General features: G+C 50.4%; 1 protein-coding gene across 1 annotated transcript; it reads right to left on the reverse strand.

Moving 5' to 3' along the window:
• Positions 1 to 151: 151 nt before the first annotated feature.
• Positions 152 to 25,638, reverse strand: LOC132583612 (collagen alpha-1(I) chain-like). Its single transcript, XM_060255232.1, has 3 exons — positions 25,576 to 25,638; positions 21,767 to 22,055; positions 152 to 957 (listed from the first exon to the last, which is right to left on the reverse strand). The coding sequence occupies exons 1-3, from the start codon at positions 25,636 to 25,638 to the stop codon at positions 152 to 154; spliced, it is 1,158 nt and encodes a 385-aa protein (XP_060111215.1).
• Between the last annotated feature and the right edge of the window lie 548 nt (positions 25,639 to 26,186).

Raw genomic sequence — 26,186 nt, forward strand, 5'->3', positions numbered from 1 at the left:
TGCGCTGGCAGCTGACGGTGACAGACCCCTGGCGGTGCCCACTTACAACCGGCTGGTCCTGGCATTACATGGCATAGCCCACCTTGGCTGGTAGCCTCTGCAGCACCCTGGGGGTGTCAGGTGGACCCAGCAGGAGGTCAAGGGTGGAGCATCAGGGACGGGACTCCTTGGGGTTGGCTGGGCCACTGACCCTGCTGAGGGTCCCTTCCAACTCTGCGATCCCAGTCTCTTCGCCAGCTGGCCAGGAGGGCAGCTTGGAGGCAGCAACGGAGCCGAGCTGGGGGAGCCCTCTGGAAGGGCGGCTCGCTGCAGCAGAGGGGGGTCGCCAAGGCTGGGTGGCCGGAGCCGGAGGGCTCTTCGGGGCTGGTGCAGCAGCCGGGCGCCCGCGCTGGGTCCGCCGTGCCAAAGTTGCCAGCCTGGGCTCAGAGCGAGGCGGCTCCCGCGGTGGAAGGGCGCCTCTGGGCGCTGCGCCCCCTTGCCTGGCTCGGAGGAGGAGGCGGGCTGCCGCCGCCGGCTGGGGGGGGGGAGAGGACGGAGGCGCCCACCCCTTCGCCCGCCTCTGGCTTCCCGCCGGGCTCGGCAACTTCCCCTCGGCGGTCTTCCTTTCCAGCCCCGACGCTCCCGGCTGCGGCGGGAGGCTGGCGAGCGCTCCGGAGGCGGCTGTGCCCAACTCCCCGGGCTTGTGCCCGAGCAGCGCAGGAGAAAGCGAAGCGGAGTTCAGGCTGGCGCGGGGCTCCGCAGCGCCGCCTGGTGGCCGCCGCCTGGCTCTCTCTGCAAGCCGTCTTCGCGCCAGCCGAGCCGGGTAGGGGGCGGGAGGGGAGGGTGGTCTCTTTGGGGAAGGCCCCCCCGCCGCGAAGACGGGACCTCCCGCTGGCCCCTCGATGGGCACGGGGGTGGCCGGGCACAGCTCCAGGTCCGCCCCCCCCGAGGTCAGCGAGCCCGGGGGATTGGGGCGAGCTTCGCCACGGAGCAGTGAGTCATGCGAGCAGCGAGCGACACAATGGCTCAAGTCCCGCGGAAGGAAGGGATGGGGAAGGGGAAGGAATTCGAATTAAGGGAGCTGCAGTGCAGACACCCCCCCCCCCTCCCGCGCAAGATGGACTGCGTATTTACGCAGACAGCGGCGGAGAAGGGCGCTTGGTTGGCGGCGGGATGCCTCCAACTCTCACTTCAGCCGGATTGGGGGGTTTTTTTTGAGGGGGGGAGATCATTTTGTGAGTGTGTGTGTGTGTGTGTGAGGGGGGGGGGCGCTCAGATTCATCGGAGCTGTCGGCTCAAGCCGGCAACGTGCCAGCAGCGTGCTTCTGAGCATGTGCAGAGAGCCGCTAATCCTTTTTACACTGGACAAACGGTTTTTTTCCAAGAGACCTGGCACTCCCTCGATCTGTTCTTTCAAAACTGTTTTTTCTTTCTTTCAAATTTCCTGTTTTACTTGACAGCTATTCTAACCAGTGTACAGCAGTAGACCCCAGAACTTTGCAAGGCATGGGTGTTTCTAGAAATGTTAAATCCCCTTGTTTATCCCAGTTTTCCACCTACCTGCTTCTATCTAATGGGCTATTTTCACCTGTCATTTGGGGGGGGGGGGATTAACTGTACAATGTCATTTTTAAAACCCTCTTTTTTGTCTCAGCTATTCAGTTTTGTTCCAGGGTGCTAGGTAGGGTTGCCAATCCCCAGGTTGGGGCAGGAGATTCCCTGGTTTGGAGGCCCTCCCCCCACTTCAGGGTCATCAGCAAGCAGGGTGGAGGAGGGAAACGTCTGCTGGGCACTCCATTATTCCCCATGGAAACCGATACCCATAGGGAATAATGGAGAATTGATCTATAAATATCTGAGGCTTGGGTGTGTGTGTGTGTGGTTTTTTTGAGGTGGAGATACCAAATTTTCAGCATAGCATCCTGTGCCTCTCTTCAAAACACCCTCCATGTTTCAAAAAGATTGGACCAGGGAGTCCAATTTTATGAGCCCCCAAAGAGGGTACCCCTATCCTTCATTATTTCTATTGGAGGGATTTAAAAGGTGTGCAGTTCCTTTAAATGTGATGGCCAGGACTCCCTTCGGAGTCCAATTGTGCTTGCCACAACCAATGTCTCCTGGCTCCACCCCCAAAGTCTCCAGATATTTCTTGAATTGGACTTGGCAACCCTAGTGCTAGGTGCAAGCCTCAGGGGTTTTTTTGGGGGGGGGGGGGTTGGCCAGATCCAGGTTGAGAATCTTGGAGATTTAGTAATGGAGGACAGAGACCTCCATGGAGGATAATTCCACAGCGTCCACCCTTCAGAACAGCCGTTTTCTCCACAGGAACTGATCTGTGAGATGAGCTGTGATTCCAGTGGGTCCCCAGGTCCCACCTGGAGGTTGGCACCCCTACTTAGAAGCATCCTTCTAACACTGTAGTTCTTTGGACTGAACAATGGTTTAGGGAATAAGCCCAATGCTAGATTTCTTGCGGTCTTCTTTAATGCTGAAAAGCAGAAGGCAGTTCTGGAGCTGAGCCGTAGGGCTGGAAAAAGGACAAGGCTTATCCTGATTTTTTAAAAAAATCACTCCCTGCAAGCCATTAGGAAAACAGACTGGTAAAGTATGGTGGCTGTCTATGGAGCTCATGCAGACAGGGCGACATGTTCATTCTGCAGGCTGATGCTCCCAAGCTCTGCAGTGAACGACTGGGGCAGTCTAGAACGGGTCTTCAACCACCGGTCCGTGGGCTGCTAGCAACTGGCCGTGGAGCAAGGCAGAAGCACTGCACTGCCCCCACCCGCCCAGGACCCAGGCAGACTAAAGAGGCAGCGTAGCCTTGCTCCAAAGCAGGGAGAAAGCCTCAGAGCGAGGCAGAGCAGCCCCACAGCCCCTTTCACCTCCCCAGGACCCGATCAACTGAACAGTGGGGGTCTTTAAATGGGAGGGGGAGGCAGATTGGCCTTTTTTGCTGCCTGGCCACCTAGCAGGGCCAGATTAAACCCTGTGGAGGCCATCAAAATCTTGGTGGCCCCCTTGCAAATTATCTCAGAGTCTGAGTTCTCACCCTATCACCTGCAGCACCCATTGCAGCCAGCAAGCACCTTCTCAAAAGCCCCTTTGACAAAAAAGCTGCAGGGGAGAGGCAGAGAGAGGGAAACTTGGTGACGACACCAGCAGCCGCACCAGGCAAGTCGGGCAAGAGCGGCTTAGTTGCCGACTGCACGTGGAGGCTGGGAGGGCTGTAAGCAGGGTGGAAAACCGAGGGGGGGGGGGGAGCCAGCTGGGGCCCTTAAAAGTGTGGGGGCCCATAGGCCAGTGCCTTCTTGGACTAATTGTTAATCCGGCCCTGTCTCCCCCCCATTTAAAGACCCCCATGGGGGGCAAGGATGGGCCACAGGTGGGGGGGGCAGCCAGGGGTGGCAAAACCCCCAGCACCACTGCCACCATCCGTCCGTGGAAAAATTGTCTTCCATGAAATCGATCCCCAGTGCCAAAAAGGTTGGGAGCCACTGGTGTAGAAGATTCACGAGGGAGATTTGGCAGGCAGGGTTGCCTTAACCCATTCCTTTGCCGTGAATTCTTCCCTGCAAATTGCTCTTAGGCTCCCCCCCCCCTCCCCCAAGCTGGGCTTTCTTCTCATTTCAGATCCTGCTGTGGCAGGAGCCGGAGGGCAACAGAAAGAGTCCAGCTTTTCCTTCTACCTTCCCGTTCTCCCTCACCAGCTGATTACTCCATTATTTCTTTGGGACTGCAAAGCTCTGTGTGGCCAAAAGGGAGGGAGAAAACAGAACTTGATTTTTAAAAAAAAAGAAAGAAGGAGAATTTTACGGGTAGCACAAAGTACTGAGAAAGTGAAATTTATGATCCTCCTTGGACCACCATTAATTTGCCTCGGTCCCGCAGCTGCTGGGTTGCTTTCATTGCGGCAAACAGCACGACTCCGACATCTTACAACTGCCTGGGTAAAAGGCACCCAAAGTCCTGCTGGCTGCATCTGCACAGCTCTGTGGGTGGGGGGGGCCACATCTGGGAGCCTGGCAGTTGAATGCATTACCCCATTCAGACTCCCTGGGTTGCAGCCAATGTGCAACCTTGCACACCAGTGGACATTCTTATAGTTTCCTGAACAATGGCGTTGTTTTTAGAGGGTTTTTTTGCCTTTATAGGGGTATACATTTTGGGGGTACGTGAGAGCTCATGAAGCTTGGCACAGGTATGAAAACCTTGGCACAGAAGACCGTGAACATTTTAAACTGTGCATAAGGGTTCTTTTTTTTTGGGGGGGGGAACGGATTTCTGTGCTACATACTGAAATGCAACCTGACAATTTCAGAGCACCAACGGGAGCATCTGATGTTCATTAATATTCCATATCTCCTTCTCCCACCCACCCCCACATACGGTTTCACCTCCCAAACATACTCAGCCTCCTGCTTGCCAGTGGTGTGTGTGTGCGTGGAGTGTGGAAAGAGCCCGGGTTCCGAGAGACGGTTTCCCATCTTAATTTCTTTGCAAATCAGGCAAGTTCCATCTCTAGAGGAAGTGCGAACAGCAGAAGATCAGATGCATGGATGAAATCTGAACATGCTGGGATTTCAAGGCACTCTCCCGCTGCCAGCTCCCTCTGAAGCTGCCTTTGCCATTCACGCTCCCTGGCATCTTTTATAGCGTGTGTAATTCAAACTAGAGTACCCGCGGGAGCCTGTCACACAAAGGACATGCCCATTTTATTAGAAGGCGGCTGCATTACAGCTCCCACCTACCGTTCGCTTTTGTGTCGGTTTCCCCTTTCCAACATCTGTTGATCTCTGAATTAACCAGTATGGTTTTGGATGTCCAGCAAAGAAGTTAGCAAACTCAGAGGCTCATTCCTGACTTTCACACAGCCTCTCCCCCCTCCCCCAATCTCAGACGAATACAGATGAAGCTGCCACCATCGGCCCACCAAAATTAGTATTGTCTACTGGGACTGACAGCAGCCCTCCATGGTCTGAAATGGAGGTCTTTTACATCCCCTCCTACCTGATCCTTGCAACTGGAAGTGCTGGGGATTGAACCTGGGACCTTCTGCATGCAAAGCAGGTGCTTTGCCAGTGCTGGATTAAACTCTGTGGAGGCCCCTAGGCAGTCAAAATCTTGGGGGCCCCCAGCACAAATTATCTCAGAGTCGGAGCACCTGCCCCGCCACCTGTGGCCCCCACTGCAGCCTGCAGGCACCTTCTCAAAAGCCCCTTTGACAAAGCTGTGGGGGAGAGGCAGAGAGAGAGAGGCAAATTTGGTGACAATGCCAGCAGCAGCTGCAGCAGGCAAGTCAGGCAACAAGCAGCTCAGTTGCTGGCTGCATGTGCAGGCTGGGAGGGCTGCAAGCAGGGGGGCGGGAATGGGGGAAGAAGCCAGTCTGGGGCCCCTAAAGGCATGGGCACCTTTAGAAGAAGAATTGCAGATTTATCCCCCGCCCTTCTCCCTGAATCAGAGACTCAGAGCGGCTCACAATCTCCTATGTCTTCTCCCTCCACAACAGACACCCTGTGAGGTGGGTGGGGCTGAGAGAGCTCTCCCAGCAGCTGCCCTTTCAAGGACAGCTCTGCAAGAGCTATGGCTGACCCAAAGCCATTCCAGCAGGTGCAAGTGGAGGAGTGGGGAATCAAACTCGGTTCTCCCAGATAAGAGTCCATGCACTTAACCACTACACCAAACTGGCTCTCACTTAACCTCTATACTAAACTATAGGCCAGCGCCTATTTGCCCTAATTGTTAATCTGTCCCTGTGCTTTGCTACTGAACCACTTCCCCTCCTGCCTTGAAGGAAGATCAGCAAGGGTTAGCATTTAGAGTCCTGGACTAGGATCCAGGTATACACACAGGAATACATATGAAGCTACCTTATACTGAACCAGACCATTGGTCCACCAATGTCAGTATCGTCTACTGTGACTGGCAGAGGCTCTCCAAAAGTTCAAGTTAAGAGGTCTTTCACATCATATTCAGCCTGGTCTTTTTAGATAGAGAGGTCGGGGATTGAACCTGGGACTTTCTGCATGGCAAGCAGATGCTCTGCCACTGAGCCACCAGCTTAGGTAACTGCATCGTTATGCAGATCATGAGACTTGCACAGGCAAAAGCCATAATGGCCATCCAGCCCTGACTAGGATAGCCCAGGCTAGTCTGATCTCATCAGATCTCTGAAGCTAAGCAGGGTCAGCCTTGGCTAGTATTTGGACAGGAATACCAGGGTTGTGTTATGGAGGCAAGGAATGAACATATAAAGCTGCTTTATACTGAACCAGACCCTCAGTCCATCAAAGTCAGTATCGTCTACTCAGACTGGCAGCGGCTTTACAGGGTCTCAAGCTAAGGTTTTTCATGCCTCTTAGTTGGAGATGCCAGGGATTGAACCTGGGACCTTCTGCTTACTAAACAGATGCTCTAGCACTGAACCACCGTCCCTCCCCTAAGTAAACTGGCTCTGGATGTCTCTTGTCTTAAAAACCCTTAAAAGCCGTAAGTCATCTGTGATGGCACAATCCACGCCCAGTGGTTAGATTGGCATACTAGGAGACCCGAGTCTGAATCCCCACCTTGCCATGGAACATTGCTGGTTGGGTAATCTTGGGCCAATGACTAGGTTGGATCCAGTGCAAAAAATTCTGCTAGTGCTAGAGGTCTTGTGCAAGCAAAAACACAAGAAAAACACCATGTACACTGTCAAATTTATTGTATTCCCTCTTGGGATTGCCGTTTGGGCAAGATTGGGTGCAACCAGTTTTGGGGCACAATAATGTAGAGGGAGGGAAGTGCTTGGTGGTGCACAAGATCTTGCACAAATGGAATTGCACAAAGTCTGATTCAATTTCTGCTTGTGCATTGCTGGATCCGGGACTTTTTTGGAGCAGGAACGCACAGGAATGCCGTTCCGGCTGGGTTGGCATTAGGGGGTGTGGCCAAATATGCAGCTGAGTTCCTGCTGGTTTTTTTTTCTACACCAAAGCCCTGTGTGAAACGATGGTGACACCAGGGGGTGTGGCCTAATATGCAAATGATTTCCTGCTGGGCTTTTGCTACAAAAAAAGCCCTGGCTGGATCCTAGCTGCTGTTTCTCAATCTGACCTACCTCGCAAGGACAAAAGAAAAGGAGAACTACATTGGAAACTACTTTGGGTTCCCATTGCAGAGAAAAGTAGAATATAAAAGCTCTGATTTCCCCCCCCCCCCCCCCAATGCCTATCTGTGTCTTTAAATTCCCGTTTTCTGGTGTAATAGAGCCATTTGGTGTAATAGAGCCATTTTGGTGTAGTGGTTAAGTGTGCGGACTCTTATCTGGGACAACCAGGTTTGATTCCCCACTCCTCCACTTGCAGCTGCTGGAATGGCCTTGGGTCAGCCATAGCTCTCTTATCTGGGAGAACCGGGTTTGATTCCCCACTCCTCCACTTGCAGCTGCTGGAATGGCCTTGGGTCCTTGAAAGGGCAGCTGCTGTAAAAGATCTTTCAGCCCCACCTACCTCACAGGGTGCCTGTTGTGGGGAGGGGGAAGGAAGGTAAAGGAGATTGTGACTGCTCTGAGACTCTGAGATTCAGAGTACAGGATGGGATATAAATCCAATATCTTCTTGATCTTTTTTTTCTAAAGCATGGCTCTGGGCAAGGTTCAGGATGACCTCTTTCCTGGATACCTTTACGCATGTAGGAGTCCAGTTGCTCTGACTCAATTATGAGGTACTTTGCTCATGCTTTAGGTTACTCTCCCCCCCCCCCTTTAATGCAACTCTGCAGAATCTGAGGAGGAGTCCTAGAATTAAAAGGAAGAGACTATCCTTTAATTTAAAACCTGCCTACATGAGTCAGAAAGGGGCAGCAAAACTGATTCTCATCCACTGCTTGATGGCAAAATGATGGCATTTGAAAAGGCATCTGCAAAGGGAGAGGAAAAATTAGGGCTCCGTAGACAAGTTAGATCAAAGGCCTTTCACTGATTCAGATAAAAGACTGAGAATACATTCATATATCTTTAAACATATGCAGTTGACGTACTGTGTACAGATCAGAGGAATAGTGCCCCCCCTCCTCTCCAGAAGCACAGCCTGTAGCATTTTATACTATCCTGTATATGGAACAGGGATCCTCAATCTTTTTGAGGCTGTGGGCATTTTTGGAAGTTGTCAGTAGCCAATCAGAAGCTTTGCTGTGCAAAAGCCTCACCTCATCCCACCCACTTTCTAAAAAACAATTGGCCAGCACTGGAAAATGTGTTGGCAGGTCCAACTGCTCCACCTGTGATAGGCTGTCCACAGGAAGTCCTGGATCTTTCATCAAATATTAGCCTAAAAGCAAAATCTAAAAGGAGCCTTGTGGCATCATGAAGTTTGATAACACAATTCTGAGCATGTCACATGTTACTCATAAGCTGTGCTATGTTACATGGGGCTTAAAAAGGTATAGTCCCCTGTGCAAACACCAGTCATTTCCGATTCTGGGGTGACGTCACATCACAAAGTTTGCACAGCAGACTTTTTATGGGGTGGTTTGCCATTGCCTTCCCCAGTCATTTGCACTTTTCCCTCAGCAAGCTGGATACTCATTTTACTGATCTTGGAAGGATGGAAGGCTGAGTCAACCTAGAGATGGCTACCTAAACCCAGCTTCCACCAGGATCAAACTCAGGTCGTGAGCAGAGAGTTTGGACAGTGATACTGCAGCTTACCACTCTGCGCCACAGGGCTCTTCCATGGGGCTTACTCCGAGGTAAATGTACACAGGGGTTGCAGCCTATCAGTGCAGTCTTATGCAGCATTTAAGCCCACTGATATCAGTGGCCTTAGACTGGACTAATTCTGCACAATTCTGATGGTGCTGTAAATAAATCCAGTATTTTTCAGGTGCCTCAAAACTCCTTTAAGCTCTTATACTCTCTGGAAGATGTCACCTAAAGAAGTTCATTGGCAGGGCATTTCCAAAAGGAGCTCATTCATCGACATAAATCACAGATGCAATCTGTGCAAAAAAAAAAAGAGAGAGAGATTTTCAACTCTATATACTTTATTCTCTGCTTTTAATTAATTCTCAGCGAGGGCTTTGTGATATAGTTGTCTAGGGGTTCTGGTCTTGAGGACAAAAGGAGATTGAGGAAGAATCGCACTGCTACAGGACCAACCCTAAATCAGACTTTTCCCTGCAGCCGCTGTGGCCGGACCTGCCTGTCCCACATTGGTCTTGTCAGCCACCAGCGAGCCTGCAGCAAACGTGGACTATTGCACCCTTCTTAAATCTTCGTTCGCGAGGCCAAGCCGAGAGAGAGAGGGTTCCTATTTTATTTGTTTTTGACAGGATCTTTTAAAAAATCTTAGAAAGATGTATACCACTTGACACACAAGAATAATGTAAAGACAATCATACTTTTGAGTTCCAATTCATATCCTTCAAACCTCCATTAGATCAGGGATGTTATTGATTTCAGTCAAGTTCTTTATGACTCCGGTGAATTTCCCAATTTGCTCTTGTTAGATTTGCTCCCAGTTGTGGAGCACTTGGCCCAAGACGATTTTTCTTGCACAGAGTTCATGTACGTGTGGGAAGAACCCATGCATACTCTGGTGTTTGCGAGAAACACATTTTCCCACATCTGTGTGGCAAAATTATATTCTCTGTGCTGAGTGGATATTGGTAGCCAGAAACAAGAGTGAAAAGAGCTTTGTGTCTGAGCATTCCATAAAATTACACAGGACAAGCTATGAGAGCCAGTTTGGTGTAGTGGTTAAGTGTGCGGACTCTTATCTGGGAGAACTGGGTTTGATTCCCCACTCCTCCACTTGCACCTGCTGGAATGGCCTTGGGTAAGCCATAGCTCTCGTAGGAGTTGACATTATTCTTCCGGGATCTGATAGAGTGAGCGTCCTCTCCCTCAGGAAGGGTTGGCAGCTCAGATGGGAAATACCTGGAAATTTGGGAGTTGGAGCCTGAAGAGGGTTTGGGGAGGGGAGGGACCTTAGCAGAGTATAATGCCTTCGAGTCCACCCTCCAAAGCAGTCATTTTCTCCAGGGGAAGCTGATCTTGGTCATCTGGAGAACATGAAAACTGATTCTGCTGTGAGGAGAAAATAGTGCCTATTTAGCATGTATTAAATGTATGAGGAAGAAGATTTTGGATTTATATCCCGCTCTCCTCTCCGAATCTCAGAGCGACTCACAATCTCCTTTATCTTCCTTCCCCACAACAGACACCCTATGAGGTGGGTGGGGCTGAGAGGGCTCTCACAGCAACTGCCCTTTCAAGGGCAACTCCTGCAAGAGCTGTGGCTGATCCAAGGCCATTCCAGCAGGTGCAAGTGGAGAAGTGGGGAATCAAACCTGGTTCTTCCAGATTGAAGTCCACACACTTAACCACTACACCAGACTGGCAGCAGTTCCGACTAAGAAGGTGACCAGACGAAGAGGTCTTGAAACACGCATATTATTCATATCCAGGGGTGCGTGTAGCCATCCTATTCTTGCCCTTCTATCAATTGGAAGACATATTCCTGCAGCAGACACCTCTGATTAAGACAAGCAGTGAGCCGCAAAAGAAAATTACAAGGGAGGATTATTGCTGGCTAGGAATGCAACAGAGCAAGATTTTTGTTTGTTTGGAAGACAATGTAGTGGGGCTATTTATTGCATTCTATCATTTCTTGTTGGGAACGTCATTGTAAGCCTATGTGGTGATAAGAGCTGTATATTTTGTGAAACTGGAAGTTAGTTTATAAACATTGGCATAAGAATTCTAGAGTATAACGTGGCTCTTTCTTTAAATGAACATGGTTACATTGTGTGTGTTGCTTTGGATGGAACATGGAAATCTAACAGACATGTTTTGAACCTTGTCGGTCTTCTATGAATGTATTGTAAAGACTGGGTTCCAGTGATAAATAAGCCTCCAGACTGAAGGAAGACGGATGAAACATGTTGATATCTAGAACAGATGTCTTTGGAAAGGCTTCCTTTAGTTCTATGAACTAAATACTGGAATATTGTTACTCCTTTGCGATTGAAAATACTATTTTTGAACTGTCTTCTGTGGATATCATTTTTTAGTATATTTTTATTTTATTTTAGAATATTTATTTACTAGTATAAAAATATTTACTAGTATATTTATTTTAGTATATTTTTGCTACATGCTCTTGTTTATTTCTGTGTGCAAGCTTGGTCAGAACACCACTGACCTCTACATTACACTGTCTTGTTGTTTAAAATTTATGGTGTCCCTTAGCAGTTTTTTATTTACACATTGGATGGCAGTCAAGGTGGAAGCAGCCATTTTCTCAAGGGGAACTAATCTTGGTCATCTGGAGATCAAATGTACTAGCAGGAGATCTCCAGGTGCCACCTGGGGTTTGGCAACCCAGTCTCCCTGCCATAGGCCCATCATCTCCAGTTCTGGCATTGAGTTGTTTACATTGTGCTTCGCTTCAGAATGTTGTACATCCCTTCATGTAATCGATAGCTGGGCTGTTATCTCCGGCGGACTGGATAACCGTGAAGTCAGCAATCTCTGATTGTGTGTTCAGACCATGAACGCCGAGAGCGCACAGACGGGCCCTGCTGTAGGAAGCAGCTAACAGCACACAGCAAACAGAGTCGCGTGTTGGAGGGTCAGCCCAGGCTTTGCTCGCTTTATCTCTGAACTGTCGGTTTGTTAAGCAGAGAGCTGCTGAATAGCAAACATTTCCTCTCTCTTCGAGGGAACGTGCTGCCCATCTCAATAGGAACCATGGTGACCAAAGTAAGGGGGTCGTGGAGCACGGATAGATAGACTTTATCCGCATGCAGTCTGTAGCCCGGACAAAACCACAAGCTGCTACTGAGGTGAGCAACCATCATGTCCAGTCCCAAAGGGGTACTAATGTATAGCTCCAGAGGACAATCTTGTTCGACTTGCTGCAGGAAGGACAGATTCCCTCCCACGCATCCACCCACACAGCCCAGAGGTCGGTATTGTCACAAGCACAGAATGGGCTTGGTGAGAGTCAGCCCAGTGTAGCGGTTAGCAGCAGACTCTAATCTGGAGAGCCGGGTTTGATTTCCCATTCTTTCCCACGAAGACTGCTGGGTGACCTTAGGCTAGTCACAGTTCTTTCAGAACTCTCTCAGCCCCGTTGACCTGAGAGCCAGTTTGGTGTAGTGGTTAAGTGCGTGGACTCTTATCTGGGAGAACCGGGTTTGATTCCCCACTTGCAGCTCCTGGAATGGCTTTGGGTCAGCCATGGCTCTTGCAGCAGTTGTCCTTGAAAGGGCAGCTTGTGTGAGAGCTCTCTCAGCCCCACCTACCTCAAAGGGTGTTTGTTGGGGGGGAGGAACGTAAAGGAGATTGTGAGCTGCTCTGAGACTCTTCTTTCTCCATCATCATATTTTACCAGCAGGGGAAGACATTTGTTTTGTCTGGCATGCCCCCAATAACAGTTATTGGTCCCCCTTCTACTGCAGTGTGTTGATGTGTTTTTAATTGAGTTTTAGAATTTTAACTGTATTTTTAAATTGCTTGGATGTTTATTGTTCACCACCTTGTGGACCCTGCTTGAAAGGCAATATGCAATTGTTTAAAATAAAGAAATACAAATAAATAAAAACGGAAGGGATGTTTTTGAAAATCTCCTCCCTGCCATTTCAACAACAATGAAAAAATCCCAGTTTTGGTTTTGCTCCCCCCCTTGTGCTTAGCAAACCTGGGATGATTGACTTTTGCATCGTTTTCTCTTTCCTTGTACCAAATTTTTTCTTATATAATGTAAACATTTACAACATTGTTGGCATGTCAATCAATTGGCACTTAGACTTTATACATATACACAACCAATATGTGTTGTGAGCTTAAATTAATCACTGGATAGGCCTCACAAACAACGAAATAAATAAGCATCACAAGCTTTAAAACAAGCAAGGGACATAAAAGGGCTTTTTTGGTAGCTGGAACTCCTTTGCATATTAGGCCACACATCCCTGATGTAGCCAATCCTACTGGAGTTTACAGTAGGCCCTGTACGAAGAGCCCTGTAAGCTCTTGGAGGATTGGCTACATAAGAGGGGTGCAGCCTAATATGCAAAGGAGTTCCTGCTACAAAAAAAGCCCTGATTCCACTAGCTAAAATGACATCTACAATTCAGTCCTCAGCCTAGAAGCAGACCATAGAGCCCCTCAGTTAAAAGCCTGGATAAAAAGAAATAGTTTTGACCTCTGGTTGCCAGCTCTGGGTAGCTAAAGATTTCAGGGGTGGAGCCTGAGAAAGGAGGGGTTTGGAAAGGGGAGGGACTTATGGGCTATAATACCATTCAGCTCACCTTCCAAAGCAGCCAAACTGATCAGCTGTAATCCCAGGAGAGCTACAGTCACCAACTGGAGGCCATCACCTGTTCTTTTGCTAGTGGCAATATGGGGAACAGAACCTGGGAAGAGGATCTTAAACCGGTGGCCTGCACAGTATGAGAGGAGAGAGGAGACAGGCCTCCAAGTCCCTCAGCCCCATGCTGTTTAGGGCCTTAATAGTAAGACCCCGCACTTTGAATTGTGCCTGGAATCAAATAGGGAGCCGGTGTAGATCTTTCAGGATAAACCAAACAAAAAAAGCCAGGCAAATATGGGTTCACCATACATACGAATCTACAAAATGGAAACCGCAGACAAAAAAGTGAACAAATCGAAAAAAGAAATAGAATTCGGTTGCACACTCCTAGAAATAAGCTGCCCTGCTGGTGGCCCGATCTCATCAGACCTTGGAAGCTAAGCAAGGCTGGGCCTGGCTCTTACTTGGATGGGAGACGGCCAAGGAAGTATAGGGCTTCTGTGCAGAGGCAGACCGTGGCAAATTACCTCTGTGCATCTCTGTGAGAGCCAGTTTGGCGTAGTGGTTAAGTGTGTGGACTCTTATCTGGGTAGGCTTCCCAACCCTCCCGCCCTGGCAGGGGACCCCAGGATTCCACCCTCTTCCCCCGCTCCCCCAAAAAATGGAAGCGGGGGGAGAGGGGGGAAACGGCGCCGAGCCGCCGGATCCGGGAGCCGGCAAAGCCGCCGCGCCGCTGCCGCCCCCTCCCCACCCACCGCAGTTTCTCCTCCGAGATGGGCCCAGGCTGAGCCCATCTTGGAGGAGCAGCCAAGAGGCGGAAGCAGCACAGGGGAGGGCGAGGCCGGCCAGGAGCATGGCGAGCCGCGAATCCGGGCCCTTCTAGGACCCGGACTTGCGGCTCGCCACACTCCCGGCCCACCTCCACCCCCCCCTCCGCTTCCATCCCAGAGGCGGAGCGGGCGAGGCTACTGTGCCGCTGCCGCCTCTACTCTGCTCGCCGTGGCTGCTCCTCCAAGATCGGCTCAGGCTGAGCCCATCTCAGAGGAGCAGCCACGGTGAGCAGAGCAGAGGCGGCAGCTGCAGGGCGGCTCGCCACGCTCCCCGGCGCCATTTCCCCCTCCCCCCTAGCTCCACCCCAGTGTCTCCTGGCTCCACCCCCAAAGTCTCCTGGCTCCACCCCCAAAGTCCCCAGATATTTCTGGGGTTGGATTTGGCAACCCTATATCTGGGAGAACTGAGTTTGATTCCCCACTCCTCCATTTGCAGCTGCTGGAATGGCCTTGGGTCAGCCATAGCTCTGGCAGAGGTTCTCCTTGAAAGGGCAGCTGCTGTGAGAGCCCTCTCAGCCCCACCCACCTTACAGGGTATCTGTTGTGGGAGAAGAAGGAGATTATGACTGCTCTGAGATGCTGATTCAAAGAGAAGGGTGGGGTATAAATCTGCAGTCGTCTTCTTTTTGCCCTGAAAACTCTTATGGCTGCTGCAATTTGATGGTGAGGAGAGATTAAAAGCAAGAGCACACGGAACTGCTGCAGGGATATTTCAGTCTTTGCGGATATTCTGTGATTGACTTCAGGGTCATAATATTGAAGCAGAAGAATTTCAACACAAGATGCCAGATTCTGGTTTCTTCGCAAGGCCCAACACCTTCTGCTCCTCCAGTCTCTGTTGACTCTTTTTGCACCAATAAGCTTTTTTTTTTTTTACACAAAGACCAGAGTTCTTTATTGGGGAGACGAGGAGGACAACAGAGACGAGTTGCAGCTGGCGGTTCTACCTGCACCAATAAGCTTTATCGTCCAGGAAGAACCCTACTGGTTAGACACATTTATTTCTGTCTCTCCCCCCCCTCCTCAGAAAACAGGAAGTCTCAAATGAAACTAAATGCATTTACTGTTTGGTGGTCCTTGAAGACTGCACTAGGCAGTTTGTTTGCGGGGGGGGGGGGGCATCAAAACAGATAGGGTCCAATGGTTACTGGGAATTAATTGTGCATTTGCATTCAGCATTCAGTTGCTCAATTCATGAGAAAGGAGCTTGGGGGATCTTTGAAAGTGGGAATTGGTCCCAAGGAGTTATCACTCTCCTTTACCAGATAACGGTTGCCACCTTTATGTTGGGAAAAGCCTTGAGATTTTGGGAGTGAAGCATGAGGAGGGCAGGATTTGGGGAGAGGTGGGACTTCAGTGGGGTATGATGTCATAGAGTCCAGCTTCCAAAGTAGCCATTTTCTCCAGATGAATTGATAGGGATGCCAATCCCCAGTTGGGGCCAGGGGATCCCCTGGTTTGTAAGCCCTCCCCCCACTTTAGGGTTATCAGAAAGCAGGCGGCAGGGGGTGAATGTTTGGTGGGCACTTCATCATATCCTATGGAGACTGGTCTCCGTAGATATAATGGAGAATCAATCTGTGGGTATGTGGGGCTCTGGGGGAGGGGTGTTTCTTGAGGTAGATGCACCAAATTTTCAGCATAGCATCTGGTGCCCCTCCTCAAAAAACCTACCAAATTTCAAAAACATTGGAATGGGGGGTCCAATTCTATGAGCCCCAAAAGAAGATACTCCCATCCTCTATTATTTCCAATGGAGGGAGGGCATTTGAAAGGGGTATGGTCCCTTTAAATGTGATGGCCAGAACTCTCTTTGGAGTTCAATTATGCTTGTCACAACCTTGCTCCTGTCTCCACCCCCAAGTCCCCAGATGTTTCCTGAGCCGGACCTGGCAACCCTATGAACTGATTTCCATTCGTTGGAGACCAGCTGTAATCCCAGGGGATTTCCAGCTATCACCTGGAGCTTGGCAACTCTAGGAACTGCTGGGCATGTTCTATTCCCCCTAGGTTCTATAGTACGCAGGAGGATGAGGCCTATGCCTTCTCTGTATTCCTTTTTCCTGACCTGTAAAGGCCCTGGATGGGATGGAAGGCAGCATGGCATATAGCCCTATGTCATCAGATCTCAGAAGCTAAGTAGGGTTAGTAGTTTGAAGAGGGGTCACCAAGGAAGACTCTGCAGAGGAAGGCAATGGCAAACCCTTGCTTGGGTCACCACAGATCCCCTGCAACTTGATGGCACTTTCCAAGCACAGTGGGCCAGAACAGGTCTGCTTTTTGACCTGTTGGGGAAGCTGAGTTGTACCTCTTCAATCCAAGTGGTGCTCCTAGTGGGGCAAATGGAGCCCCCTGAGGCCATTTCAGGATGGGAAAAGGGGGCAGAGGGGAAGGCATAAACACTGTTTCCAGAAGGTTTTTTTTTTGGAGCAGGAATGCAGTTCCAGCTGGCTTGGTGTCAGGGGGTGTGGCCTGTTATGCAAATGAGTACCTACTGGGCTTTTCTACAGAAAAAGAGACCTGTTTCCCTGCACACCATGGTTCCTTGTCTGAATTGTGCCACACATATCCCTGGGAACATGCAAAGTATGTCTGATCATGCAGGCGTGGAGAGGACCAAGGGAAGTAAACAAGGTAATATATAGTTAGTTCCTGGATAAACACAACAGGAAGGGTTGAGGGAGCCCTGGATCCAGCAGCCCGCAAATAGGGATGTGCATGCGTGTGGGATGGGGAGAGAACTGCCTCCAGCCTCTTTATGAGGTATATAACAATAAGCCATCCTAAAAGCCCTGCAGAAGTTTTACTGAGCAGGGTTAGGCAAGCATCCAGAATGAAGCCATAAAACCTGAATCTCCCAGTACTGCATTCCCACCCACCTTGACACAATCAAAGAACACACACAGTGGTCTGTTCTCTACCAAACATACCCTGCAACTAGATGTATGGAATACACTGCAAACAGCAGGCATTGAGAGTGACTGGCAGATTCCCATGCAAACAGGCTGAAACCACTGCAGAACTGCACTCTTGCCAATTCAGGCTGGAGAAACCCCACCTGGGGAACAAACAGCTAAGGGAACAGCACTCGCCTACCTTTTCTTCCACGCATAAGAGCATCTCACCAGGTGCCCTGGAGAAGTGGAAAACCTGAGAGGCTGGAAGTGGATAGTTCTGACGTTAACCCCTCTCTCTGAAAACCAAAGAGCCCGTCTCCAGCAAGGATAGGGGTTTTGCCAGGACTTTTTTTGAGCAGGAACGCACAGGAAGGCAGTTCTGGCTGGATTGATGTCAGGGGGTGTGGCTTAATATGCAAATGAGTTCCCACTGGGCTTTTTCTACAAAAGCCATTTAAAACAATGGTGATGTCATGGGGTGTGGCCTCATATGGAAATGAGTTCTTGCTGGGCTTTTCTACAAAAAAAGCCCTTGGGGTTGCCAAGTCCCGCCCCCACCGGCAACTGGCAGGGGAGGTGGGAATAGGATTAGAGCTGGCTTTGCCACTAGCCAAACTAGGCAATTGCCTAGGGCGCCATCCTTCTGGGTGCCCCCATGTGACTCGTTATCAGTGCAGGGGAGGGGCACCTTGCCTAAGGTGCCAGATAGTCTAGGGCCGGCCTTGGGTAGGATGGCCAGATGCAGGTTGGGAAACTCCTGGAGATTGGGGATGGAGCCTGGGGAGAACAGAGTCCTCACCGGGGACGATACCCTAGACTCTACCTTCTGAATTGTGCTTTTCCCCCAAGTGAACTGATCTCTGTAGTCTGCAGATGAGCTGTAATTCCGGGGGATCCCCAGGTCCCACCTGGAGGCTGGCATCCCCAGAGTTTTCACAGCCAGTGGGCCACGCTTGATGGAAGGGGTGGGGGAGAAGGCTATTTCCTGAACTTCCTTTTTTAAAGGAAAGAAAAATTCCTGATCCATCCAGGTTTCTTTGCATGCCTAAGTGGCCCATTTTGCCAGGGCTTGATTACCTGGTACATAACTACACAAAAGGGAAAGCTTGGGATAGATGTGCTTTCTCGAGAGAATTGCTCACCAGAGCTGAGCGCTTAATAGGGTACTTAGGCTATAATGACTGCGGCAGTCAGTCCAGGAATCTGGATGAGAAAAGGACTGAACGAGGTTTGACAAAAGGATAGGACCCTTCATTTTCTTGTCTCAAGTCTTCAGATCCAGGAGGGGTAATAGAGAGAGTTCATGTCCTCCCTTAAATAGGGAACAAGCGAGCAGCCTGCTTTTGCTAAATACAGAAGGCTTGGCTTTGAACAGAGGGGCTCCGGCACTCTTGTGAGCGACTTATCTTTATGTATTTTCAGAATCGAGGGTGGCGAGCAGCAAATGCAACCCCTTTTCCTCGACAGGGGAACATCCCCAAAACCGTGCATTTCCTTGCACACAAGAATGGAGTAAGCGGTTGCAATTTTATTCCAATGCTTCTGCATGCTCACTCTCCTGAAGAAATCAAAGCGGCTGCCACACAAATTAGGAAGGTTTGAAGGCTGCTGAGCCACTCTGAAATCATATTATTCATGCGACTTAACACAAAGCGCGACCAGCACTATTGTCGGGCTGACACCATGCTCTTTAACAACCCACCAGCTCAGAAAGGAGAAGTGGGCAAATGTGGTCTGATCGCACACAGTAATTTGGGATGGATGAAGCACTTGGTTTTCCTGGCTGCAGAATATGATTGTTCGGGGCAATACAAAACGCACTGGTGTGGCTGGTCCCCAAACGAAAGTGAGGATGACAGATTACATTGGAAACCCCCTCCCTTTCCTTAATGCAGTTTTGTTAGCATTGAAGAAGCAAGCGTGGGTTACGTGACTGAAGAAACTCGCGCAGAGAAAACAGCATTGGTACAAAATATGTTAAGGTTGGTAGGAAAGGAATGGCAGCCCACAGCAGTGCATTTGCAGCTGGAAACTACCGGCCATATTGCCAGACAGACGAGCCCTGCCACTAGGCATGCTAAGCAATTGCCTAGGGCACCGGTCTTCTGGAGGCGCTGAATTGGGTGCCCCCATGTGACTCAGTGATGTTATCAGTGCAGAGGGGGTGTCAGAAGTTAGCCTTGCCTAGGGTGCCAGACAGCCTAGGACTGGCCCTGTAGTTGTAGCTTGCTGGCTGGTTGGGAGAAAGCAATTGGGAGAAATCCAAGGAGGGAAACATTGGAAGGGCTGTGGCATGCTTAAATTCAGACAGGAAGGGATACCAAATGGTGGAGTAGGGGAGAGAGACGTGCTGTGAGGTGCATTTCAGGAAGAGACAGGGGCTGGAGTGGTGGTGGTGGTGGTATCTAAGCCTAACTTGGATGCTGTGGCCACTAGTTGTACAGAGTATTCTGTTGGTCGCTGTATATCTGTTCTTCTGCACTGGACAGGTTATTAGTGGGAAGGAAGATCTCTGGACTCCAGCTGTCAAGAAGAGGGTAGGGCTGGCGAGGCCTAGTTCACATATTTGGTGAGGTCCTGGAGAAGCTGCAGAACAATATAAAAATAAATTAGAAATCTCCTACCAAGGATTTGGCTTGTTCACATCCATACGTGAAAGTACCCTTTCCTGTCCCCACTTTTTAGCCCTCATTGTTTCACTTAAGGTTAAGCAGGTCCAATTATGCAGCATAAAGAAATTAGAAGAGCCCTGCTGATCAGACCAGTGGTCCATCAGTGTGCTGCCTATCGCAGTGGCCAACCAGTTCCTCTGGAGGGCCAACAACAGGGAATAGAGGCCAAAACCTTCTGCTGATGTTGCCTCCTGGCACTGGGAGTCAGAGGCTGAGTGCCTCTGAACATAGAGGTCCCCCTCAGTCACCATGGATAAGTAACTACAGACAGAACTATCCTCTGAAAATCTATCTAGTCCACTTTTAAAACTGTTTACTCCTGTGGCCATTGTTATACCCAACAGCTGATATTCCAAAAGAAAGATTCCTAGAGACATATTTTCCATGAGTTTTAAGTCTAGTCCAACTGACAACTTTCCTTTTCCTCAGGGAAACTGGCTGGTAAACAGCTTGATCGTTTTGGTGCTTCAGCTGTCAGAATGTTTATGAACATCCCCTGACATCACCTCCAGCTCCTCCGCCAATCAGCATCAGGCACTTCAGTGTCATAAACTGAATACAACACAGAAAGAAGAGAACAGAGCATCTCTTGCACACTTAGCAGCCTCTTTACTCCGTGCAGATCTTGGGAATTCTAAAGAGACACAAACCAGGTGGAAGGATGATGTCAAGGAACGTATAAACATATGAAGCTGCCTTCTACTGAATCAGACCCTCGGTCCATCAAAGTCAGTATTGTCTACTCAGACTGGCAGCGGCTCTCCAGGGTCTCAAGCTGAGGTTTTTCATGCCTATTGCAAAGAAAAACCCCTGGACAGTAACAAAAGGCTAAAAGATACGGCTCTGGAAGATGAGCTGCCCAGGTCGCAAAGGGTTGGACTCAACTGTGCGACTGAACAACAAATTGCCTGGACCCTTTTTAGTTGGAGATGCCAGGGATTGAACCTGGGACCATCTGCAGATGCTCTACCACTGAGCCACTGTCCCTTCCACATTAAGTCCTTTTTAGTTGGAGATGCCGGGGATTGAACCTGGGACTTTCTGCTTACCAAGCAGATGATCTGTCACTGAGCCACTGTCCCATCCCACTGTTCATAAACATTTCAACAGCTTACAAACCCCAACTGCTGCTAGACAACCCCTTTTCTCAAGGCGGTTTCTGATGCAGCCCTTATGTGCGTTACTGCAAGGGGCGGTATGGATTGTGCCTGGTGGGAGGGATCATTCCATATACAGTAAAGAGTTGAAGATCAAAACAAAACAAAGCAATCCAAGGAACAGAGAAATACACTGGATTTTTTTTTTAAATCAAGAACATTAAAATCAGTAGAATAATAAAAAGGAGCACTGCAGCCAAGAATGATTCAAACCTCCTTGCACTGATCCAGAGAGGAGGCGATGGATCCCCCCCAAGCGGGAATCCCTAGAGGGGAACCTGATTTTGTGTGGCTTCCCTTGCCCCAGACAGCAAAAGCACCCCCCTCCATTCCTCCTGATGGGTGTCCCTTTGAAATATGGTTGCCAAGTCCAATTCAAGAAATATCTGGAGACTTTGGGGGTGGAGCCAGGAGACCTTGGGGGTGGAGCCAAGAGCAAGGTTGTGACAAGCACAATTGAACTCCAAAGGGAGTCCTGGCCATCACACTGAAAAGGACCGTATGCCTTTTCAATGCCTTCACTGGAAATAATGAAGGATAGCGGCACCTTCTTTGGGGGCTCATAGAATTGGACCCCGGGGTCCAATCTTTTTGAAATTTGGAGGGTGTTTTGAAGAGAGGCACGGGATGCTATGCTGAAAATTTGGTGCCTCTACCTCAAAAAGCAGCCCTCCTCGAACCCCAGATCCCCGTAGATCAATTCTCCATCATCCCCCACGGGAATCGGTCTCCATAGGGAACAATGGAGTGCCCAGCAGACATATCTCTCCCCCCAACCCCGCTTTCTGATAACCCTGAAGGGGGGGAGGGCCTCCAAACCGGGGGAGTCCCCTGCTCCCACCTGGGGATTGGCAACCCTACTTTGAAGATCCCCCGCCCCCCCTTCCATGTGTCGTCGGGGCCGATCCGCCAGCCCTGCAGGGAGGGCTTAACCTAAGCCTGCCCTGGGCAGCAGCGCTCCGGAGCGAGGCGAGGCGGGCTTCCCCCGAGCGGTGGGAGGGGGCTGAAGCCGGGACAGCACAGCAGCCTCGCCGGCGGCTCCTTCCTCCCCGCTGCCGAACAAAAGGGGAGGGGAAAGCTGCGCACCGGAGCCAGCCGAGAGGTGGCCGCTTCTCCCGCCAGCCCGGCCGCCCGCCCCGTCCTCGCCGCCGAGGAGCGCATGAGCGAGGCGCGCCCTGCACGGAGGCCCGCGAGTGCGCGCCGCTGCCGGAGAGCCCGAAGGCTGCAAGGAAAGGAAGAGGGAAGGAGGCGAGCCAGCCCAGCGCCGCTCCTGCCCTGCGGGTAACCTGGCCGGTGGCGGGGGAAAGCGCGGCAAGCACGACAGGCCTCCGCGGCAGGCAGCAGGCCAGGCCCAGCCAGGGGGGAAGGAAGGAAGGGTGGGCAGAGACGGGCGCCCCCGCCGGCCGGAGCCCTTGGCTCGGCCCCCTCCCCAGTCTCGGTTCTTCCCTGCACGCCTCCCCCTCCCCCCGGGCTCGCGAGACCTTGCCGCCCCGATCTTGCCGGGGGCCGTAGTGCTTCATTCCGGGAGAAAGGCAACATCTCAATATAGCTATAAGGATGCCCCAAGACCTGGGAGGCCTACGTCTGCAGCCGTGGCCGAGGCATCCCAGCAGAGATGCTTTCTCATTCTGCATTTGCACCACAGCCCTCCCCGTCGCGCTGCCCGGGATCGGGGCCTGAACCTGGGTTAGACGGAACGTCCCGTTGCCTGGCTGCCGGCGAGCGGGAGAAGTCATAAAACCAGCAGTTGCTTGAGATATATATATATATTTCTTTTTCCAAAGGAAATGCCGCTTGGCTCATGTTCTAGCGTGGGATCTGTTGTGGTTCCTGCGGGAGGAGGCGAAAGCACTCTGCACATGCTCAGAGGGTCATGGGAGGGAGGTTCGGAAACTGGTCCCTGTCTGAGAGTAGCTAAGCAACAAGTGGAGACCCACAAGAAGTGTGTGTGGGTTTTTTTTGGAGGGGGGGAGGGAGATGTAGGCAAAGTGAGGTGGATAGAAGGAAATGCTCTTTGCTTTGCTGTGCCCCCCTCCCCTTCTGACACCTGTTCTTATGGGTCCCCTTGTGGACTAGCATGGAGGCTCAGCATTGGGGAGGAGTAGTTAGATTGCTAGGTCTTTTGGAAAATTCCTGGGGGGTGGATCCAGGAGAGCGCAGGGTTTGAGGAGGGGAGAGGCCTCAGCATGGCCCAATGTCATAGAGTCCACCTTTCAAAGCAGCCATTTTCTCCAGGGGAGCTGATCTCTGGCACCTGGAGGCTGGCAACTGTGTGTGGTGCCCATGGGTGCCATTGCACTTGCCTATACCTTGTATGAAGCCTGCCAAATGTTTTTTAGGAAGTGGGCAAGGCCAGGTAGGGATTTTGCCCAGAAAGGCTTTTGAATGTTTATTGGAGATTTAATTGGCTGTGCAGATTTTAAAAAAAACATTGCTTTGGCAGCACCCACCGCCATGCTGCAAGAATCTTCACTTGGTGAACGAAGTTAAGCTGCAGTAATCATCTTGTGGCTGGCTCCGCCTCCGGAGGCAGCCATTTTGTGGCAGCCATTTTGTCACTGCACCCACTGTGCTGTGTCAGAATTCCAGAGCTGTCTGCAGGGTCAAGAATGTCAGGGACCCCTGATCTAATGTCTGCTCCTCTCACCTTGCCAGGACATCCTCTTCTTTTCCCCAACTCTCCTTGCCTTCCTGGTCTGCCTTATCAACCTGGTTTTGAGTCCCACCACTAATTCTCCTGTTCTTCTTCAAATGTTTGGCAGGGTGGAGTGCCTCAGAGAAGAAATAGGTGCTTTAGACTCCATGGGACCCAGACACTCTGTTTAAGCAAAAACCTGTCTGTTCTCAGTACATTAAAGTTTAGTGATTATAGAAGTTGTTTGGAACAGGCTGTCTCAAAGCACATTGTGGAACAGATCCTGCCTCATCTGTTTGTTGGCATACTGTATCCAGCCCCAACAACTGTCTGTGTGTGGAGAGGTTGGAGATTGCCGCTGCAGTGGCACAACAAAATGATTTTGGTCTCTGGACTTCCTAGTCTTAGGGGCTCACCAGTCCTCATAAAATAATAGGCCCTCTAGGAATTAAAATGCCCAGAATGCACTGGGGAGAAGGAAGTGGAAGAAGTAAAGATGGAGGTGGAACTGGGTGCCCCTCTCAGGTTTCAGCCCGGGTTTGGGAATCTTGCTAAATCTGAGGCCCTGGGCCGTTGCCCCAAATGGGGAGTTGGGTCAAGCATCTCCACAGTCCTGCTGAGTGCACCCAGAAGAGAGTCCAGAAGGATTCATAAGGTGAAGCCCGACCCAAAGTACAAACCTGTGGGTCGCTTCACATCTAACAGAACTGCCATGAAGTATGCTTGATCTGTGAACACACAGTGTAGGACTGGCTGTATGTACAGTAATCATATACTAAAGTGTGCATGAAACTCAGGTGTCTGTAGGCAATTTCTTGGTCAGAGCCAGGGGAGACGAGAGGAAATGGTCTTAGGGGCTAGGGGGGGGGGGGTTAAGGATATCGTTGAAGGGAACCCCAGTTTATCACTCAGTTTATGCCTCTTGGAAGTGTTCTGAAAGGCCGGGAGGACCATTTTGGCACAGTGAAAGGTTCAGATGCTCCGTTTGCTGTGACCTCTGGATTCCCCCCCCCCCCTTCAAGGCAGCTGAGAAGAAGGGTGGTTGTGTGAGTCAGCAGTGGCCTTGTGGACTAATGTAGGCGAAAGAGTATTGCTTTGCATGGACCTTTGTGGAATTGAAAATGGGCTGGAGGTTGTCGGAGGTCTTTAGGAAAGTGGGAGAATGCAAATGGAGGGAATTAGTGACTTGGATTATGGAACACTGGTATAATTTCTTAATAATTGTTAAATGTGAAATCATAATTACTAATCATTCTAAAACGGCTGGGTTTTAATAGGGTGCATAAGGTTCTTTTAAAAGTTAGAGCTTTGAAGTCATAGAGCTCTCCTGCTGAGGAGAAAATTGTAATCTACAAAAGAAAGTCCCAGATGCCTGGCTACCTACACTCTTGCCAAGGAATTTGGAATTGTTTCTTCAGCCTTGTGTAGGACTCTGTTGCTGCCAGGGATCTAGATCAGGGGTGTTAAACATGTGGCCCGGGGGCCGAATTAGGCCCCTGGAGGGCTCCTATCTGGCCCCCGAGCAACTGGCTGTCATCTGCTTTCTTCTCCCTCCCTCTTGCTTCCTTCTGCATCATAGCTTGCTTTGCCAGGCTTGCTGAATTGCACAGGAGCTACAGAGCAAAACCTGTATTTTCTCCATTGGCTGAGGCTCCTCCCTTGGGAAGGAAGGCAGGGGGGAGGCAGAGCTTGCTTTGCCAGGCTCTATCCCTCACACAGCAGAGCTACTGAGCCAAGCCTCTCTTCCTTCTATTGGCTGAGGCTCCTCCCTTCCTGATTTGCTGGGGAAGGAAGGCAAGAACCAAAGACAAAGAAAGCACCTTTAAGACTGAGTGCTAATATTTTATGGATGTTTTAAGGTTTTTTAAAAAATCTTTGTGTTTGTCTGTGTCCATTATAAAGTTTATATCTCTGCTATCTAACCATAAATAGGTACACGCATGGCCGAGCCCAACCCGACATGGCCTGGCCCAACAAGGTCTCATTTATGTAAGATTCGGCCCTCATAACAAATGAGTTTGACGCCCATGATCTAGATGGTCTTAGGGGACAAAGTTTCATGGTCTGCCCCTTTAAAAGATCTGAGGAGAACAATGTTTCATCCCACCTCTGTGCCTTCAGAGGCCTTCAGCTCAGAGGCCAAGATGGCTTCCTCCAGGTCTTTCATCATGGTTACCTCATTTCTATCCTCCTGTTGTCTTTGGGCAGTTCATTCTTGGAGTCAGGACAAAAACTTGAGATACTTTCTCCCTCCCAACAGCAAGGAATGCCTGACCACCTCTAGGAGCCTCTGTTGTCTCATTTATATAGATCCCCCTCCTGGCTGGCGCTTTTAGGCTGCAAAATGGAGTTCCTTCCTATTTGTGCCAATTCACTTAACATTTGGCTTGAAGCACTGTCAGTTGGCAGTGGAATCTAATCTGGATTATTTGTTTCCCCAGAGTGGTGGACTCCTAACTGTGACTGGTTTGATTCCCCACTCCTCCTCCATGTGAAGCCTGCTGGGTAATCTTGGGCCAGTCACAGTTCTCTCAGAACTCTCTCAGCCCCACCTGCCTCACAAGGTGCCTGTTGTGGGGAGAGGAAGGGAAGGTGATCGTACGCCACTTTGAGACTTCTTCAGGTAGAGAAAAGGGGGGGGGGGTGAAAACCAACTCTTCTTCATGTTAGAAAATAGGGTGAGGGTTAGAATTTCTGTAAGATGGAACAATTGGGCTA

This window comes from Heteronotia binoei, chromosome 15, assembly GCF_032191835.1.
Source record: "Heteronotia binoei isolate CCM8104 ecotype False Entrance Well chromosome 15, APGP_CSIRO_Hbin_v1, whole genome shotgun sequence".
NCBI classification, from domain to species: domain Eukaryota; kingdom Metazoa; phylum Chordata; class Lepidosauria; order Squamata; family Gekkonidae; genus Heteronotia; species Heteronotia binoei.